Genomic DNA, 20,032 nt, shown 5'->3' with positions numbered 1-20,032 from the left:
AATATTGCTGTGTGACCCACTTGGACAAAAACTGTATATTACCTTTTCAATTCTGTAGAATTGAATAAGCAATTTGTGTGCTGTAGAGTTAAAAATAAATAAATAAATAAAAGGCACATGTAGAATTTTAGCAAAGGAAAAACAAAAACAAGCCTTATCAACATCACTGAATTAGTAGAAGTTAAGTAATAATTTTCTAAATTACCCACTTGGCAATAGATTACTTCACAATGTCAGCATGATATCGTAAAAGCAGTGGTGTCTTTGATATCAAAATGACACTCAAATATCCTATTGTAATCTGCCTTGGACAAATATTTGGAGATGTGAAATATGTTTGGTATAAATAAAAGTAAATGAAAAAAAAATATGCTATGCATTACCATTGTGATATTTGTCAAGTTTTCCTTGAATGTAAAAATGTTTATATTTACGTCCTCTTAATATCCTCATTTATTTAAATATTTTTAAAAGTTGCTCAAGTATCATGTCACTACATTGATTTAAATATATTTTATTGAATAATTGCTTGTAGTACTTAACTTTCAAAAATCCCCCCCCCCCCCTAGTTTTCATATAGTTCTATAAAGCCTTCTTAGTTGATGAAAAAGATTTTATAGTTCAGTCTGAAACAAAAAATCTCCTGGAAGCCTTATAAACTCTCCTGACACCACCAGTGTTTCAGCATGACAAAAATGCTTTCATCAGGAGACATTTCTAGACAGTGAAACAAAGTAAAAAAAAATAAAATGTATCCCTTGTTTTATTGTAACTGCAACTCTTAGCTTTCATTTATTTAATGTTTACTATTACTATTATGAGGATCAATGTTATTTATTACCTGTTTTGTTCCTTCTATACTTGTTAATTGTAAACCGACATGATGCGATATTTATCGTGAATGCCAGTATAGAAAAACTTAAAATAAATAAATAAATAAAATATTAAAACATAACATTCCTGTATATACTGAGATCATTCCAGACCAATGGGTTGTGTATCCCTATCAGCAGATGGAATCAGAGAACAAAAACTTTGGACACTGCTACATAAGAGAAAGTGCCACCCACAGTCCCTCAGTATCTCTCTGACTCCAGCAGATGGTAGAGATGCAAACTTGCAGTCTAGGCTAGGGTTTAGTTTAAAAAAAAAAAAAAAAAAAAGTGTAGTTAGTGCTGAGCTGAGATTTTGCTCCCTGAGGTGTTAGGCACCGTTGCAGGCCATTCCTCCAGTGGAGCTGGGCGTCCGGGGGTTAAATACCCCTGACTGTGTTTTGCCTGCACCCTGTCGGAGGGCCTGATAACCAGAGGCTTCTGATTCCCTCAGCCTCCGAAGCTGTTCCTGGTTGCCTCTGGTCCTGCTGAGGTGGGCTAAAGTTTTTATTAAAAAAAAAAGTGATTTTATCATAACCTAAGAAGTTCCTCAGGTGGGCCTCTGGTGTTAGGTGGGGCCCGGCTGAGACAGAGGGTACTGTGGACAGAGGAGGAGACCGATCAGTGTCTGGAGCTTGAGGGTCGGCAGCCCGGGGCTCCGGGCAGGTGCGATATCAGACGCGATCAATTGCTGATTGACTCTTTCATGGCGCAAGCTGGTTCTTTCTCATATCCCGCTGTGTGAGTGACAATTTCGGGGCAGGCAGCTGCGGGCCCCGGTGCCTTGGTCTGCAGGCGCTTTGGCCAAGTGTGGCTCCTTTTTGGCGGGTGCCGTTTTTGGCGGAACTCTTCCACGATTCGCTGCCTGTCACCGAACTCCAAGATGGCTGCCTGTCATGCGTGTGACGCAGCAGGGGGCAGGTTGGATTCGAGCTCTCTCTGTGTTCTGCGGGTTGGGAGAGGAAGGTCCCCCCCTTTCCCCTATGGAGCTGGTTTGTGCGCCTCCATACCACGCTGTATAGTCCAAGCCCCCGCAGGGGATGGGGAAGCAGCCTGTGCACTTCTCTTCTGAATTTGTGCTGCTTCTTCATCAGGCACTTTTGGCCAATCAAAGATCTGGAATTAAAAGGACAGCGGAGCGGTTGTTGGACCCTTCTAGCGGGAGATCCAAACGTTCTTCTCAGGATCCCCTGCAGCCCCTGGGTCTCTGTCAGGCGCAGGGTGACCCAGCCTCCAGCAGGGACACTTTGGGGGGCGCTACAAGGTGGGATCCCAGACACGTAGAGGATGTTCCCGGGATCTGATCCCTCCCCAGACCTGGGAGATCCCAACACGGATGTCCCGGCCTTGGATGAATTCCCGATCCCGGAGGGAGATGACCCTCGAGTTGCCGACTGTTCAAACTGGAGGAGCTGCACCCATTGATTCCCCAAGTTTTAGAAGAGTTGGGGGTTAAGGTCTGCCAGGAAGAGTTGGATAGTGAGGGGGTCAATCCGGTGGTCTGCGAGGACCGACAACTGCCTTTCCTCTGCCCAAGAAGATCAGGAAGTTGGTGACAAGGGAGTGGGACTCTCCTGATTCCGGCTTGAAGGTGAACCGAGCAATGGCAAAAATGTACCCCCTCTCTCTGGAGACCTTGGACCTTCTGAAAGTGCCACGGGTGGATGCGGCTATTTCGGCAGTCACCAAGAAAACAACAATCCCGGTGGCTGCTTTGAAAGACATGCAGAAATGCAAACTGTAAATTCAGCTGAAGCGTTTGTTTGAGGTCTCCGTGCTCAGCCTGCGCACAGTGGTGTGTGCCAGCATGATGCAGCGTGCCTGTCTGTGTTGGGTCCAGAAGGTTGCAGAGGCGGTAGCAGTGGGCAACATTTTGCCCTTGCAAGTGACCCGCCTTGAGCCGGGAGTGGCTTATGTGGCTGAATCTCTTTATGGTTTGGTTCACACCTCTGCGCATAGTATGGTTTCCTCTGTGGTGGTTCGCAGGCTTTTATGGTTACGGAACTGGTCGGCAGAATTGTCCTCCCCTTCAAGGGAAAACTCCTGTTTGTGAAGGATTTGGACCAGTTGGTGAAGCTATTGGGGGAGACTAAGGGCAATAGGTTGCCAGAAGATAGGAAGCCGAGTAAGAAGGTTTTTCCTTCACGAGCTCATCTTAGGGATTCTCGGCGTTTTTGTTCTGGTAAACCTGGTCCTCCCTCTGGGTCCAGGCAAGGCTCTAGTCGGCTGCAGTCCTTTTGTGGAGGTCGTTGGACTCCCAGAGATGGTACAGGTCAGGGCTCAGGAGGCAGTAAGCCTCCCCAATAAGGCCAGGGGCCCTCACTCCCATGTGGAAGCTGAAGGAGGCAGATTATCCAGCTTCTACGAGGAGTGGGAGAAGATTACCCCAGACAGGTGGGTCTTGGAGGTAGTCCGGTACAGTTTTGCTCTAGATTTCTTGTTTCCAGTTCAGGACGCCTTTGTAGAGTCTGGTGTGATTTCTCTCAGCTGGTGAGAGGCCGTGTGGGTGACTCTCCAGAGGTCACTCGATCTCAACGCCATTTGTCCAGTCCCTCCTGTGGAGCAGGGTCAGGGTCGGTACTCTGTGAACTTCGTGGTTCCGAAGAAGGAAGGGTCCTTTCGTCCTATCCTCGACTTGCAGAAGGTGAACCGGTGCCTATGAGTTCCCAAGTTTTGCATGGAAACGCTCTGAAAAGTGCTTGCGGTGGTGCACAAAGGGGAGTTTTTTCACATCCTTAGATCTAATGGAGGCTTATCTGCACATTTCGATCCGGAAGGACCATCAAAGATTCCTGAGGTTCAAGGTGTGAGTCGACATTTTCAGTTTCGGGCTCTTCCCTTTGGGCTGGCCACAGCTCCTAGCACGTTCACCAAGGTGATGGTAGTAGCAGCAGCAGCTCTGCGCAAAGAAGGGATCTTGGTGCATATTTGGACGATTGGCTCATCTGAGTAAAATCTTGGGAGGACTGCGAGAGATCTCTCTAGAGTGATAACCACCCTATGGTCTCTTGGTTGGGTCATCAGTCTGCAGAAGAGCCAGTTGGTGCCCACTCAATGCCTGATGTACCTAGGTGCGCAGTTCGACACGCAAAAGGGCAAGGTCTTCCTGGTGATAGAGTGCGGAAGTTACAGACTCATATAAAAGACCTTCTCGCCCTTGATCGAATTCATTGCTGGTAACATCAAGTCTGATATCCCTACCATAATCCTAGGAGATTTTAATCTCCATGTTGATTCCCTACCACTGACATCCTCATGTGATTCTCTACTCACCTCCCTCCAGGCAATTGGATTCAAACAAATCATTACATCACCTACCCACAAAGCTGGACATACACTAGATCTGATATTCACTAACACAGGCCTTCAACCCACGACCCCCCTTTCCTGCTCCCCAGTCCCTTGGTCTGCCCACTTTCTCATCAAAACTCTTTTCTCCTTCAACACCTCTGCCATTAACAACACTGCCTATAACTCTACCATAATCTCCCGTAAGCCCTGCAATAGCGATGATCTAGTCTCAGCCCTAGCAGCCGCCCTGCCCAATCTTGACTGTACCAATCCTAACACAGCCCTTGATTCATGGCACAACCTCACGCTCGAGATTGTCAACAAACTCTGCCCAACTTCCAAACGTGTAATAAACTTGGAGTCCAAACAATCTAACCCATGGTACACCTCTGAGCTAAAAACAATGAAAAATAAGCTCAGACAAAAAGAGCGAATATGGCGCAAGGCCCCCACCCCACAGCACACCTCCAGCTACAAATCAGCCCTTCACTGCTACAGAACCGCCATACTTAAACACAAAAGGGATTTCTATGCCTTAAAAATCCACCAATATATGTACAATCCCAAAGCGCTCTTTTCATATGTCTCTAGCCTCACCAAATCCATCCCTCACACGATTCATGACTCTGAAGCCCCAGCTAAATGTGAAGAACTAACATGATTCTTCAGTAATAAAATAGCGACCCTCCTTTCCAGATTCTTCAACCCTCCGCATCCCACACCAGAAGGAACGGCCTCCTCCACCATCTCCTTAAGCTCCCTGGATCTCACTTCCTCCAAAGAAGTTGAATCCATCTTAAAAAAAGCTCAGACCAACCTCCCACCCCACCGACACCATTCCCACCAAAGCACTCCTATCCGTGCCGACTTCCATTGCTAAATCCATATCTGACATCATTAATTGCTCCCTCTCCACAGGCATAGTCCCAGACATACTCAAACAAGCAGTGGTCAAACGCCTCCTCAAGAAACCCTCACTAGACCTGAAAGACCCAGCTAATTTCTGCCCCATCTCGAACCTCCCATTCATAGCTAAAATAATGGAAAGAGTTGCAACTCACAACTAATGGATTACCTTGAAGACAACAAGATTATTCATACTGCACAATTTGGCTTCCAGAAACATTTTAATACTGAATCCCTCCTCCTCTCCCTTTCCGACCACCTCCTCAGAGGCATGGACCACGGGAACAGTTACATCCTTGCCCTTCTTGATATTTCGGCTGCCTTTGATACCATATGCCACAATCACCTCCTCACTCGTCTAAAAGACATTGGTATCTCAGGCCTAGCCCTTCTATGGTTCTCCTCTTACCTCTCTAACAGAAAATTTTCTGTGAAAATAGGCAATGCCTTATCTGCCCCCTATCCTCTCCTACACCTAGTCCCTCAAGGTTCATCCCTCTCCTCCACACTATTCAACATCTACCTCACCCCGCTCTGCTAACTCCTCACAGACCTCAAACTGAAATTCTACCTATATGCCGATGATGTTCAAATCATCATACCTAACCATACATCTATCTCTGATGCCCTAGCACACTGGGACACCTACCTGAAATCTATCAACTCTCTCCTCACCAATCTCCACCTTGCCCTTAACACTAACAAAACTGACTTACTATTTATTTCTCACCATACCACTCCTAAACCAATCTTTACTATTGATCCAGCCTTCAAGCTCCTTACTACACAAACAGTCATAAGAGACCTTGGAGTACTTCTTGACCAGCAATTAAATATGAAGAAATACGTCAGCTCCATCCTTAAAGAAGGTTTCTTTAAACTTAATGTGCTAAAAAATCTCAAACCCCTGCTACATTCTCATGACTTTCGGACAGTAATCCAATCAACCTTATCTAAACTTGACTGCTGTAACTCACTCCTCCTAGGTCTCCCTTACTCCACCATAAGACCTCTCCAAAAACTCCAAAACGCTATGGCAAGAATCATAACAAATGTCCGTAAAACAGACCACATAACCCCTATTCTCAAAGACCTACATTGGCTCCCCATCCCCTCCCGTATTCTTTACAAAACACTTACCATCATCCACAAAGCCATTTACTCCCACCACTCCAACTGGCTTGAATATCCTTTCACTCCTGCACATCAGAATCGTCCTACTAGAGCAATCAATAAAGGATCTCTTCACGTGCCCCCCCCCCCCCCCGAAAACAGCACACCTTGCCGCCACAAGGGAAAGAGCCCTTACAATTGCAGGCCCATCAAGATGGAACTCACTGCCCCCCACATTCTGGCTCGAATCCTGTCACTTCAGATTCAGAAAGAAGCTAAAAACTTTGTTTAAACAGGCTTATCCTGACTAGCTTTTCCACTTTCCATTTTGCCATATCCGATGGCCTCTCCTCTACCACTGTGTCTGTGATGTCTTCTCCCTCTTGTACATAATGTATATATTTCTACAAATAATTATATTTCCCGTATGATATGTTCCAATAGTTCTAATGTTAATGTATTATCTTACCAATTTTGCTCTCTTTCTATGCTTATTTAAATGCTCCCTACTCCCTCATTGTTTTTAGCCCTTGTTACATGTAATTTCGAAACTGTTGTTATAATGTAAACCGATGTGATGTTCACACTAACACCGGTATAAAAAAGGTACTAAATAAATAAATAAATGCTGCCAACAGCCTGGGATTATTTCCAAGTCCTGGGCTCCATGGTGTCCACATTAGAGCTGGTGCCTTGGGCTGTTGCGCACTTGAGAAATTTACAGCATGGGCTGTTGTCCAGGTGGAGCCCTATGTTGGAGCAGTTCCATATTGTGTTGCCTCTTCTTCAGGAACACAGACACAATCTCTCTTGGTGGCTGTTGCGTCATAACCCAGAGAAAGGGGTGGAGTTGGAACCCCCCCCCCCCCCGGCTTGGGTGGTTGTCTCTATGGATGCCAGCCTCTCCGGATGGGAAGCAGTGTGTCAAGACGACCGCTCAAGGCCTGTGGCGAATGTCTGAGAAATCTTGGTCCATCAACAGACTCGAAACCCGGATGGTTTGCCGGGCCCTTCAAGTGTTCTTCCCCTTAGTCAGGGGTCGGATGGTGCGCATCTTGTCCAACAACGCAACCACAGTGGCGTATATCAACAGGCAGGGGGGAACCAGGAGCCCTGCGGTGGCACTGGAAGCACGATGTTTGTTTGCCTGGGCAGAGATTCATATCGGGGGCCTCGCCGTGTCACATGTCGTGAGAGTGGAAATTGTGCAAGCAGACTTCCTCAGCCGACAGTGATTGGACCCCGGAGAGTAGGAGTTGTCCTCCGAGGCATGGAATCACATTTGTACCATATGGGGCACTCCGCAGTTGGACCTGATGGCACTTGAGCCAACTCGAAAATGGTGCAATTTTTCAGTCGAAGGAGGGAACACTGATCAATGGGGCTCGATGCTGTAGTGTGTCCATGGCCCACAGGATTTCTTCTCTGTCTCTCCCCCCCCGCCCCCCCTTTGGCCTCTCATAGGCTGCGTTCTCAGGTGGATAGAGTTGCATCACAGGTCTGTGGTGCTCATGGCTTCGGAGTGGCCCAGGCGTCCCTGGTTCACGGATCTGGTATGACTGGCGGAGGATGGTCCTCTTCGTCTAGCTCATTTTACGTGCCTTCTGCATCAGGGGCCTATATTCTTGGATCGGGTCGATCGCTTCTGTCTCGCGGCTTGGCTTTTGAGAGGCAGAGGATACGTCTGAAAGGGTATTCTGAGTCGGTAATTTCCACTCTTCTTCAGGCTAGGAGGCTTGCTACATCAATGGCGTATGCCAGGTTTGGCAGGTGTTTGAAGGTTGGTGCTTGCAGAGGAACCTGAGCCCCGTGGCTGTGGGGGTGTCCCAGATTTTGGATTTCCTGCAGCAGGGGTTAGCTAAGAGCTTAGCCTTTAACTCGCTTTGAGTTCAGGTTTGGGAGCCCTCTGAGATGTTGCTCAGGGTCAGAAGCTGATGACGCATCCGGATATCGTCAGGTTTCTTAGAGGAGCGAAGCATTTGCGTCCGCCAGTGCGCAAAGTATGCCCGGAGTGGAGCTTAAATTTGGTACTCCATGCTCTATGCGAAGCAGCACCATTTGAACTGTTGAAGAGAGCGTCAATGAAGGATTTGACTCTGAAGACGATGTTCCTAGTGGCTATCTACTCGGCACAGAGGATTTCGGAGCTGCAAGCCTTATCCTGTAGAGACCCTTTCCTGAGAATTTGCTGGGACAGGGTATCCTTGCGAACAGTTCTTTCCTTCGTGCCCAAAGTAGTCTCTTCTTTCCATATCAATCAGTTGGTGGAACTTCCAGCTTTTCCAGACTGGTCTCGTGATTCCTCCCGGGAGAGGGAGCTGCATCATTTGGACATGCGGCACGTCCTTCTCCGCTATCTGGAGGTTTCTAATGCTTTTCGAAAGTCAGACCACCTCTTTGTCTTATTTGCCGGGGCCAAGAAGGGAGACAAAGCATCGAAAGCTACTATTTCTAGATGGATTCAAGAAGTTATCGCTTCCGCGTACATTTCTAAAGGAAAGTAGGCTCCTGTCTGGTTGAGAGCCTACTCCACAAGGGCACAGGCGACTTCCTGGGTGGAGTGTCGGCTTCTTTCTCTGCAGGAGATTTGTAGGGCGGCTGTCTGGTCTTCCCTTCACACTTTCACCAAGTTTTATCGTTTGGATGTCAGGGCACAGGAGGAGGCATCTTTCGGTGAGAGTGTTCTGCGAGCAGGTCTTTTCGAAGCCCGCCCAGTATAAGATGGCTTGGGTACATCTCACTGGTCTGGAATGATCTGAGTATGTACAGGAAAGGAAAATTGGTTCTTACCTGCTAATTTTCGTTCCTGTAATACAGCAGATCATTCCAGAGGCCCACCCCGTTCTGAATCCGAAAGACAGTCTGTGGAGCTTTTAGTATTCTGAAGGAATGATTGGATATTAAACACCAGGGCTGGTGGCTTATCGGTGTATGTTTCGTTGGTTTCGGGCGACCTAGACCTCTCTAGTTAGTTGGGAGGGATCGGTAGCCCTTGTTTGAAGTTTAGTTTCAAGGACTTGGGTACAGTCCGATACTGAGGGACTGCAGGTGGCACTCTCTCTTATGTAGCAGTGTCCAAAGTTTTTGTTCTCTGACTCCATCTGCTGGTAGGGATACAAAACCCACTGGACTGGAATGATCTGCTGTATTACAGGAACGAAAATTAACAGGTAAGAACCAATCTTCCTCTACATGTCCTCAAAAAGGGTATAAGAACATTTTATCAACTTAATTCCAATGGACCCATCATCTCAAAGTTGTGATATTTAAAAATGGCAGACCAAGTGAATCAATCTCCAACCCTTGTTTCAAAATCACCAATCAGGAACGACATACAGTTTAACTAAAGAATGATGATTAATCATTAATCAAAAAACTCATTAAAAAATACATTTCATCTAATATCTTTATTTAACTCAGAAGGAGAAACAGTGTTAAGGGAATATAGTCACTGCTGTTCTCATCATAATAGTAAGTTACTATCCCCACCATGTATATTAACACACAGTTCCAAAACTGAAAAAAAATCAAACTGATATGAAAGCATGCAATGTTCTTCTAATGGAGCACTACATTTTTCACATTTTATGCAGTTTCAGCGCTCAATTATGCGTGTTCGTAATGTCTAAATGGTCTTCTCTACATTCACCGAAGCGCATGAACACCAAATGGTATAAACTATCCCCAAGGCTGCCCAAGATTTAAAAACATGTCTGGGAAGTGTAATATTGGAAGTTCTTGTCCATCAAAAGATTGAGAATATATTGTACATCTACTACATGGATGATGCCCAAACATAGAAGCAAAGTTGCTACTTAAAGATTTAACAGTAGAAAACATGGAATGAACCATAGAGTTATAAATAATATGACCATGTTGTAAAGCAAACACTGGCAAATCCTGAAAAGCTATGTCATTTTAAAATGTCTTGATGTTTTATCACACCCTGAACCCAGGATGTATTTTGGAGGCAAAAGATAAAACACAGATCATTCAATCTTGCGATTTGACACTTCTTCGGTTGCAACAATAAATCCTGATTAGACCAATGGATACAGGTATAAGCTCATCCTGATGATGTGAGGAGGGATAACCCTTGGAGAAACTGATGTTTTATTTTATAAGCCCTGCTCTTAAATTCTGATACTTAGAGTAAAGTCTAGTTAGCCTCAAAAATTGGCTAAAAGGTAAATTATCCCTGAGATATTTAGGATGATGGCTTGAATATTTAAAAATGGTATTCCAATCTGTACTTTTGCTGAAAATTGAAAATAAAAACTGTTCTGATGAAATGTAATGGTAATGTCTAAAAAGGACATGGAACAAGTACTCACTTGAGGGTAGATTTTCAAAGGGTTACGCGCGTAACCCCCGAAAACCTACCCCAAATCCCCCCTGCGCGCGCCAAGCCTATCTTGCATAGGCTCGTGGCGCGCGCAAGCCCCGGGACGCGTGTTGGGGGGCGTGTCGCGGCGGCGCATCATGCGGGGCCGGGGAAGTGGTTCAGGCCCAGGGGCGTTCCAGGGGCGGGGCCGCGGCCTCCTGACCAGCCCCCGGACCGGAACATGGCGCGCCGGCAGCCGGCCCGCGCGCGAGAGTTACGCCTGGAATAAAGGTAGGGGGGGTTTAGATAGGGCTGTGGGGGTGTGTTAGGGAGGGGAAGGGAGGGGAAGGTGGGGGGAGGCGGAAGGAAAGTTCCCTCTGAGGCCGCTCCGATTTCGGAGCGGCCTCGGAGGGAACGAGGCCGGCTGCACGGCTCGGCACGCAGGCTGCCGATTTTGCTCAGCCTTGCGCGCGCCGATCCCGGATTTTAACAGATACGCATGGCTACGCATGTATCTGTTAAAATCCCACGTACTCTTGTTTGCGCCTGGTGCGCGAACAAAAGTACGCGTGTGCGTAATTTTGTAAAATCTACCCCTTGATATGTAAACTGTAAGTTATATTCACAATGATTGGAGTCTTTTGAGAAAACTAGCAGAAATTTCAATAGTACCTAATGTACCAAATTTATATGTGGGAGAATTTGAAAATCTCGTTTTGAATAATTGTCCTTTTCAACAAAATATACAATTCTGGAGGAAATATATTGATATTTTTATGATTTTGTCTGGGGAACATAATACTCTTAATGCTTATTTTTCTTGTCTCAATCAGCATGATTCTAACTTACAGTGAGTACCTGTTCCATGTCCTTTTTTGGACATTACCATTATGTTATATATGAGGAACAGTTTTTATTTTGGATTTTCAGGAAAAGTAAAGATCAGATTACCATTTTGAAATATTCAAGTCCTAAACATCTCGGAGACAATTTTGAGACTATGTCAACTCTGCTCTACAGTGTCAGAATGTAAGAGTAACGAAATGAAACATTGGTTTCTCCAATGGGATATCTTTCTCACAATTTTAAACGGGCTTATACTTGTGCTTGTTAGTCTAATCAGGGTTTATTATTGCAATCAAAAAAGCATAAATCACAAAACCAATTGATATATTTTTTTACCTTTTACCTTCAAAACACATCTTATTCAGCATGCGATAAAACAACATCGGGACATTTTTTTAAATTACATACAGTTTTTCAGAATTTTCAATGTTTGTGATTCTACTTCATTCCATGTTTTCTACTCTTGAATCTTTAAGTAGCCATTTTGATTCTATTTTTGGGCATCATCCATGTAGTAGATATATAGTATATTTTATTATATATGTCTTCTATGTTATATATATATATAGATATATATATATATATATATATATATATATATATATATATCTATATATATATATGTTATGGATGTACATTGCTTTGGGCAGTTGTATCTGGAAGGTGATTCAGGAATGGAATGAAATGAAATGTTCCATAGGGTAATATATGCCATAGGGTAATATATGCCATTTGATGTCCATGTGCTTTGGTTTATGTAGGGAAAATTATTCAGACATTATAAACACACACGATTGAACACCAAAGTTGCATCAAATGTGAAAAACTTGATGTTCCATTAGTGGAACAGTGTAAGACGTTTTCACATCAGTTTGAAGATTTGGTTTTTGGTTTTATTTTTTCTGTTTTGGAACAACTGCATGTTCATGCATAGTGAGGATTATAATTTGTTATTAAGGAGAGAGCAGCAGTGGATATATTTCCTTTACACATTTTCCCTTTTGGGTTAAATAAAGAAATTGAATGGAATGTTTTTGTTTTGTATTTTAATGAGACTTTTGATTAATCATTCTTTGGTTAAACTGTATGTGGTTCCTGGTTGGTCATTTTGAAAAAAGGGTTGGACATATAAGATTGATTTGCATGGCCCATCATTTTTAAACATCGTGATTTTGAAAAGATGGAGCTGCTGGAATGATGTAAGTTGATAAGTTTTCTTATTTCCTTTCTGGCAACATGTAATGATTCTTATCTGTTGTGTGGTTTTTTTGGTTTTTGGTTTTTTTTTAAATTTTGTTTCACTGTCTAGACATGTGCACTGATGAAGGCATTTGTGTCATGCTGAAACACTGGTGGGTTCTGGGTGATTTTTGTGCCAGATTGGACTATAAAAGCTTTTTGATCCGCTAAGAAGCTTTAATGGAACAATATGATAAATCTTCGAAGAACTGGGGAGACCTTTTGAAAGTTAAATCTACAAGGGATTGTTCAATGAAATATCACACAATTTTTGTATATAACCAGTGTACATATTCCTACCTCGAATCCCCATTCATATCGCATCCCTATGTATCTGTTTGCACCCTCCCCCTGCCCCCTACTTTGTCTCGACTACCCCCCCCACCCCACCCCTCCCCTTGTTATTTAGTTAATTGTTCTGTTACTGCGTTTACGTTATACACCGTTCTCTGTAAAGGCTATGCCTATATATCTTTTGTTGTAAGTTACTTGTAAACCGGCACGATGTGCAAACGGTTGCCGGTATATAAAATTAAACAAATAAATAAATAAAATAAATATTTAAATCAATGTGGCGACGTGATATTGAGTGACTTTAAGAGATACTTTAAATAAATGAGGATATTAAAAGGATGTAAATATAAAAATATTTTGTACATGCAAGAAAAAACTTGATAAATACCACATAGTTATGCATGGTAGATAATTATATTTGAGTGTCATTTTGATACCTAAGACACTGCTTGTATGATACTATGCTGACATTGTGAAGTAAGTAATTAATTTCAGTTTATTCAGTACATGTAGAATTTTATCCTTTTAGTGCAGATATGTAAGCGAATGAGAGGCAGAATTATTCAAATCAGAATTCCTTAAGCAGTATAGTATTGAAGATAACATTTAAAGTAGGCTTTCCCATAGATTTGTACCGCATTTCTAGTGCTATACGTCAGTAAAACACATTGTGAGCCTCCAGTAGCTCTATACAATGCAAAGAATTATGGGGAGAATATAGTGTGTGCAATACCTTTTAAAAGTAGTCTTAAAGGTGATCTGCAACATTTTTGCAAAAAAAAAACCCAAAAAACCATTTAGTGAGTGGCTATTAAAGCATTTTACAATAAGAAGTCCAGGCTTTGTGTATTTGGGGTGAGAGGGAGTCCAAATTTGTTTGTGATTGGAGCCTGCAGCTATGTGTTAGTTTTTATGTTGCTCACTTTTCTTAGATGACAGTTCTTGGGCAGCCAAGGACTGTATTTCACACACATCAATCATATTTTTAAAAATGTAAAATTTACATTGAATGCTAAATGAATAATTTACAAATAAAAGAAAATGAGAGCTTTGCAGATCATCTTTAAAATTCTTGCACTGTGATTCTTTTAATGAAGTTGTTGCGTGACCCAGTGCAGTGTTTTCCAACCGGTGTGCTGTGGCTGAATTTCAGGTGTGTCGCAAGAAGAGCTTGATAAGAAAAATTGAGGTGCTGCAGTGATCTTCATTTTCTCTTTCCTTCCTAACCTGCAGGATGGCCTGGGGGGAGGGGGGGAGGTTGGAGAGCAGCACCTATTTGCTGCTGCTGCATGTTTTCCTCTGTAATTGAAACTACACAGGCTCTGTAGTCTTTGAAAGACTTGCTGGCCTCACACAGTTCTGATTACAAAGGGAAGCCAGCAGAGGAGGAAGCAGCAGCAGCAGCAGATTTCTGCTGGTTCCAAGACATAGGAAGGGGAGAAGGGACAGTTGAATGAGCCAAGGAATATGGGGAGAGAGGGTCAGATGAATGTACCACAGAGTGAGGGGGGAGAGGAAAGAGAATGTGATGATGGAAGGGTAATAATGCCAGGGTTTAGCGGGAGAGGGCTGGAGGGAGAAGGAAGGTGGTGATGATGGTGGGGGGGGGGGGGGGGGGTAGAGAAGGTGGTGATAATGCCAGGGGTTGGAGGTAGAAAAGGTGATGATGCCAAGGGGTGGAGAGAGAAGGAAGAGAAGGTGATGGTGCTGGAAATAGGGGGAGAAAATAGGGAGGGTGATGATGCAAGGGGAGAAGGGAGGGGGAGGAGAAGGGAAGGTGATGATACCAGAAGATTGAGGGAAGGGAAGAGAGTGATGATGCCAGGAGAGTGGATGCGAAGGCGGTGATAGTGCCAGGAGGTGGGAGAGGGAAGGGAAGAGAAAGTGATAATGATGCCTTGAGGGAGGGGGAGGGGAGCAGGCAAGGGAAGGTGATGATGCCAGGGGTGTGGGGGGGGGGGGGGGGAGGAAAAGTGACTATGCTAGTTGGTGAAGGAGAAGGAAGGTATTGATGCGGGGGGGGGGGGGGGTGGAGAAGGATGGAGTAAGAGGGAAGGTGATGATGCCAGGGAGTGGGGGAGAGAGAAGGAAAGAGAAGTTGGTGATGATTCTGGAGGGGTGAGAAGGGAGGAGAAGTTGATGGTGCCAAGGATAGAGAGAGAGGAAAGGGAGGGTGATGATGCCAGAGGGTAGAAGGAGAGGGAAGGTGAAGATGTCAAGGGAGGGTGGGGGAAGAAAACAAAAAGTGGTCATAGTGAAAATGGTGATGATGAGCCACAATGAAGTAAACCCTGTGCTAGGTGTGCCACAGCACAAATATTGGAAACCACTGACGTAGTGACTGGAGCTGATCTTTTGTCTTGGTGACATGCTGTTACTGACGTAGAACCCATTCATGTTTGTGCTTAAAGTTAGAGCGTGTTGTCACTGTAACAGAAAAGCTGTAAAATAAAATACACTTTTCTGTGTCTAATGATGAAGAACTATGGGGCAGATTTTGAGTTGAAAACATCTTTTTTCAGCACTGATTACACTTCAATACATAAAGGCTGAAGACACTGGTTAGTTTTACTTTTGCATTTTAGTTGACAAATTTTATCAAAAGAAGAGCAGAGGCTTTTTCTGTTTGGTTTCAGTAGGTTTAAGAACACTTATTTCCTAAATATTAATCTGTAATTAGTTCTTCTTCTTAGCTCCAGTCTCCAGAATCATTTGCAAAGAGTGTTCAAGAGCTTACCATTGTTCTACAGCGTACAGGTGATCCAGCCAATTTAAACAGATTAAGGCCACACTTAGAACTTCTAGCAAACATAGACCCTAATCCAGGTATGTGACTGAGTTGCCTGTTTGAATACTTCCTGCTTCTGCTTTAAGGATTGTATCTTCTTGTGTTCTACATATTTATGTTATACATATTTACTGCAAGAATATGGATCAGCTTAACTGATAAAATCTTCCTAAGTGATGTACAACATAGCTCAAAAACATATTATAATTAAAAAAAAAAAAAAATCAGTTAACAAAACCTGATAACCCCCCCAGACTTAAAATGGAAAAGGAATCATTGAAAGCATTGCTCATCAACCAAGTTTTTAATGTTTTCCGGACTCTTAGAAGATTCTTTTCTTCCCTCAAATTTAATGGAAGACTATTCCACAAATTTGGAACAGATGAAGAAAAGGAACTAATCTGTAAGCGAGCATGACAGAAGGTTTTAACTGTAGGGATTTGTATTAGATGTTTTGTGGCTCACCGTAAATTTCTGTTAGCCTCATACAATCTTAGATGATTTCTCAATTGCCTTGAACCAGAACCTCGCAAAATTTAAATGCCATTAACAAGTTTTTAAATTTACATCTTACATTCACAGGGAACCAGTGAAGTCCTACTAATAATGAACCTGCAGATATCTGTCTAGCACTACCAGTAACAATATGAGCTGCTGTATTTTGAATCAATTGCACTTTACGAATCAGTTTTGCTGGAAGCCCCAGATGGCTCATCTTGGGGAGGAGTTCTATTCTTTTAAATTTCATGGATTTTGGCACCATTCTTGCTTAATTTCATTTAGCTGAAGTTGGAATTTAGCTGAAGTAGGAATTATTAGGAAAGGAATGGAAAATGTCATAATGCCTCTGTATCGCTCCATGGTGAGACCGCACCTTGAATACTGTGTACAATTCTGGTCGCCGCATCTCAAAAAAGATATAGTTGCGATGGAGAAGGTACAGAGAAGGGCAACCAAAATGATAAAGGGGATGGAACAGCTCCCCTATGAGGAAAGGCTGAATAGGTTAGGCTGTTCAGCTTGGAGAAGAGACGGCTGAGGGGGGATATAATAGAGGTCTTTAAGATCATGAGAGATCTTGAACGAGTAGATGTGAATCGGTTATTTACACTTTTGGATAATAGAAGGACTAGGGGGCAATCCATGAAGTTAGCAAGTAGCACATTTAAGACTAATTGGAGAAAATTCTTTTTCACTCAACACACAATTAAGCTCTGGAATTTGTTGCTAGAGGATGTGGTTAGTGAGTTAGTGTAGCTGGGTTCAAAAAAGGTTTGGATAAGTTCTTGGAGGAGAAGTCCATTAACTGCTATTAATCAAGTTTACTTAGGGAATAGCCACTGCTATTAATTACATCAGTAGCATGGGATCTTCTTGGTGTTTGGGTAATTGCCAGGTTCTTGTGGCCTGGTTTGGCCTCTGTTGGAAACAGGATGCTGGGCTTGATGGACCCTTGGTCTGACCCAGCATAGCAATTTCTTATGTTCTTATGTTGGATACTTTTCATGCTCTTCAAGGTGGGTTATTGCTCGGCCTTATAAAAGTATCCACCTTGCTGAATGAAAAATTACAAAATGAAGCAGGCCCCGAGTTAGTTTTTCCTTTGAAGAAGTTTTCCTTGCAGGGTTCATTGAGATTTTTGGAGGGGAGAGGTTTACTAAGCAGCTGCTGTTCAGCATCCTATGATGTCGTCATGTTCCCTGCTTCCCACAGTGGTACAAAACATTTGCTTTGCAGTTTTGGCATAGAGTAGATGCTCTCACTTGCAGTAAGGTGGGCACCTTCATCTTAACCAGCTTGAAGTTTCAGCATGAGAAATTTCCTTTTAAAGAACGGCTCTTGCATTAAAATGAAATAAGCCTCATTTTAAGGTGAATTTTAAAAGCCCAACGCACTCATTAATTACGGAATGCGCAAATATGTCGGGCTCATGTGTGCCAAGTGGATTTAAAATCTGCTGAGATAATGCATATCTACCAGAGTGCACACAGATCGGAAATTTTCAAAAAAGGGGTGGGGTATGGGTGTCGTCTGGATGGGGCATGGGCATTTCAGGGCATGAACCTGAGATGTGTACCGAAATGCTTACGTGATCTGGCACACACTGAGGCCCCCTGCAGCATAACTTTACTTCTGCTATGGATGATGTGTAGATTAAAAAATAAAGAAAAATATGCAGATCTGTGGGGTTTTAAGGGTCGGGGCAAACTGGGGGGAGTGAAGGCTATTAAACTAGGGAGGTTTGGAGGACCTATCTCTTAACTAGACAAACTGGGAATAGTGTCGGCACATGCCCCTTTCAAAATCCCCTGTTTCTTAACATTTAGACAGGTGGATCCTGCGCAAGTGGGTTAGGCACCTCTACCAGCAGATGGAGACAGTGAAAAGCTGATATCACAGTATATATACCCCTGCAGTGACATCATTCCACCACTATTCTCCACCTCCAGCAGATGGTGGATGTGTATCTCCCTACTGGGGTTTGCTTAAAATTTTCAGAAAGAGAAAAGAAGAGAGAAAATTAATTCGCCCCACTCTCATGTGGTGATACCATAAGGTCCCTCCCTCAGTTGAGACTTCCTGAGGTGATTATATTGGATTTTCCCACAGATGAGTGCCTTGGTCCAGTAACTGGTTTTCAGCCGGCATGGACTTGGCTATAAAAGACAGCTGAAAGGCAAGCGGGTGCAGGAAGCCGAGCATGGTGGTGATGGTATATGCCATCTCCCTCCCGCAGCCAGGATGGGTTGAACTCAGGTAAAACAAAAAAAAAACAAAAAACAAAGAAGGAAGGGTTTTTTGTTTGTTTGTTTTTTTTTGTGGGGATTCCTCCTTCCTCCCGTCTCTGAGCTCAGTATGCTGATCCGATGTTCGTTCCCACCTCTGAGGGAGTTTAGAGGACATGGGCAGCCTGACAGGTTGAGCAGCCTTTTTGGGCTAGGCCCTGCTCTTTGGCTTATCTCTGTGTGCTGCGTAGTAGGCTGCAGCGGCATTTTTCTGCGCTTTAGGCTGCCCTCTTCAGGACCATTGGCGAGTGCGTCCGGTTGTGCGTCCTGTTGTGCACCCAGTTTTTGGACACTTAGTTGGGCGCCTGCTTGGGCGTCCAGTTGGTAGCGGCATCTGTTTGTGCGTATAGGTAAGCGCACACTTCAATCTGAGTGGCATTGAGGGCACTCAGTTTTGGGGAGCTCAAACGTGGGTTGTACGACTACATTTTGGATGCCTATTTTTTGCAGCACGAATACAGCTGGACACACTTTTCAGTCGCCTGTTAAAGCATACTAACAGACTGATGGCACCTATAGCTAAGAAACCTATGCGCCTTACCCTTTGTGCTGCTTGTCATATTCGAGCATTTCAGCCTGGACTTCCCTCTAACTCAGTGGTTCCCCCAGCCAATCAGGTTTTCAGGATATCCACAATGAATATGCATGAGAGAAAATTTGCATGCACTAAATAAGTTTTTCTGGTTTTTTGAAACATTATCCAGCCATAATAGCAGAGCTGTGCTAAAGTCTCCCTCTGCAGATGCTTATATTAGCTTTTAATATTGCTAGCTGTAGTGTGTTGCATCCTGGTACTCAGATACCTGATTCCTGCTTTATCAAGAGCGCTTCTTCCAATAACAGATGCAGCATCTCCAACTTGGGAGCAGCTTGCAAATGCCATGGTGGCTGTGAAGACGGTGGTACATGGTCTAGTGGACTTTATTCAGAACTACAGTAGAAAAGGACACGAAATGCCACAGGTGAGAACATCCATTCTTGAAATTTACACCCAAGAATCATTTTTCTTTAGCTGTATGCAAGCAAATAAGTTTTCCTAAGTCCTAGGGAAGTTATGTTGGATTTTCACTTGAATAATTAACAGTAATAAAAATATAGTGATTTTTTAGGGTTAATGGCCTCTTAGCTCTGCATGAAACGAATATTGGTTCATTATAGCAAGGCTAAGGTTTTCTCTTCATCAGCTGTTTTAAATGAATCATGCCAACAAAAAGGAGTCCCAACAACTGGAAAGGCTGAAAAAAACAATAGCACAGAAAAAAGCAACTGTTCCTTTCTCAATAACAACCACTATGCTGCTAATCCCAAATAAATTTTCAGTTTTGCAAAAATGGGAAAATTCCATCATGACAGGAGATGGGGAAGCAACCAATGAGATTGCGGTTACTCTTCCATAGTCCTCATATTTATTCTTAGCTACCCATAAGTGTCACACTCTGTGATTTTTAGAATTTTTTTATTGGTATAAAAGCAATATATGGCATTCTGTTTTCATAGCAAAAAAAATTTCTAAAAAAATGCAGTTTTAAACCTTCCTAAATTCATAATTAAGCGTGAAGAAACACACGCTACA

The 20,032-nt window shown here is 43.6% G+C and overlaps 1 protein-coding gene and 1 non-coding gene across 3 annotated transcripts in view; both read left to right on the top strand.

Annotated features, from left to right (window-relative positions):
• The window catches only part of RC3H2 (ring finger and CCCH-type domains 2), a 155,743-nt gene that overhangs the window by 59,335 nt on the left and 76,376 nt on the right, over nt 1-20,032 (top strand). For both annotated transcript variants that reach the window (XM_029613807.1, XM_029613806.1), the window contains exons 7-8: nt 15,579-15,711; nt 19,303-19,421. In XM_029613807.1, coding sequence (XP_029469667.1) covers nt 15,579-15,711; nt 19,303-19,421 — 252 coding nt within the window. The remainder of the gene's footprint in view (nt 1-15,578; nt 15,712-19,302; nt 19,422-20,032) is intronic.
• On the top strand, nt 15,336-15,454 carry LOC115098383. Its single transcript, XR_003858481.1, has one exon. It is a non-coding gene; the product is annotated as a small nucleolar RNA SNORD90 (small nucleolar RNA).

Source organism: Rhinatrema bivittatum, chromosome 8, assembly GCF_901001135.1.
Source record: "Rhinatrema bivittatum chromosome 8, aRhiBiv1.1, whole genome shotgun sequence".
NCBI lineage: Eukaryota > Metazoa > Chordata > Amphibia > Gymnophiona > Rhinatrematidae > Rhinatrema > Rhinatrema bivittatum.
The sequence above is the reverse complement of the archived record's forward strand: the minus strand, read 5'-3'. Positions and strand labels throughout refer to the sequence as shown.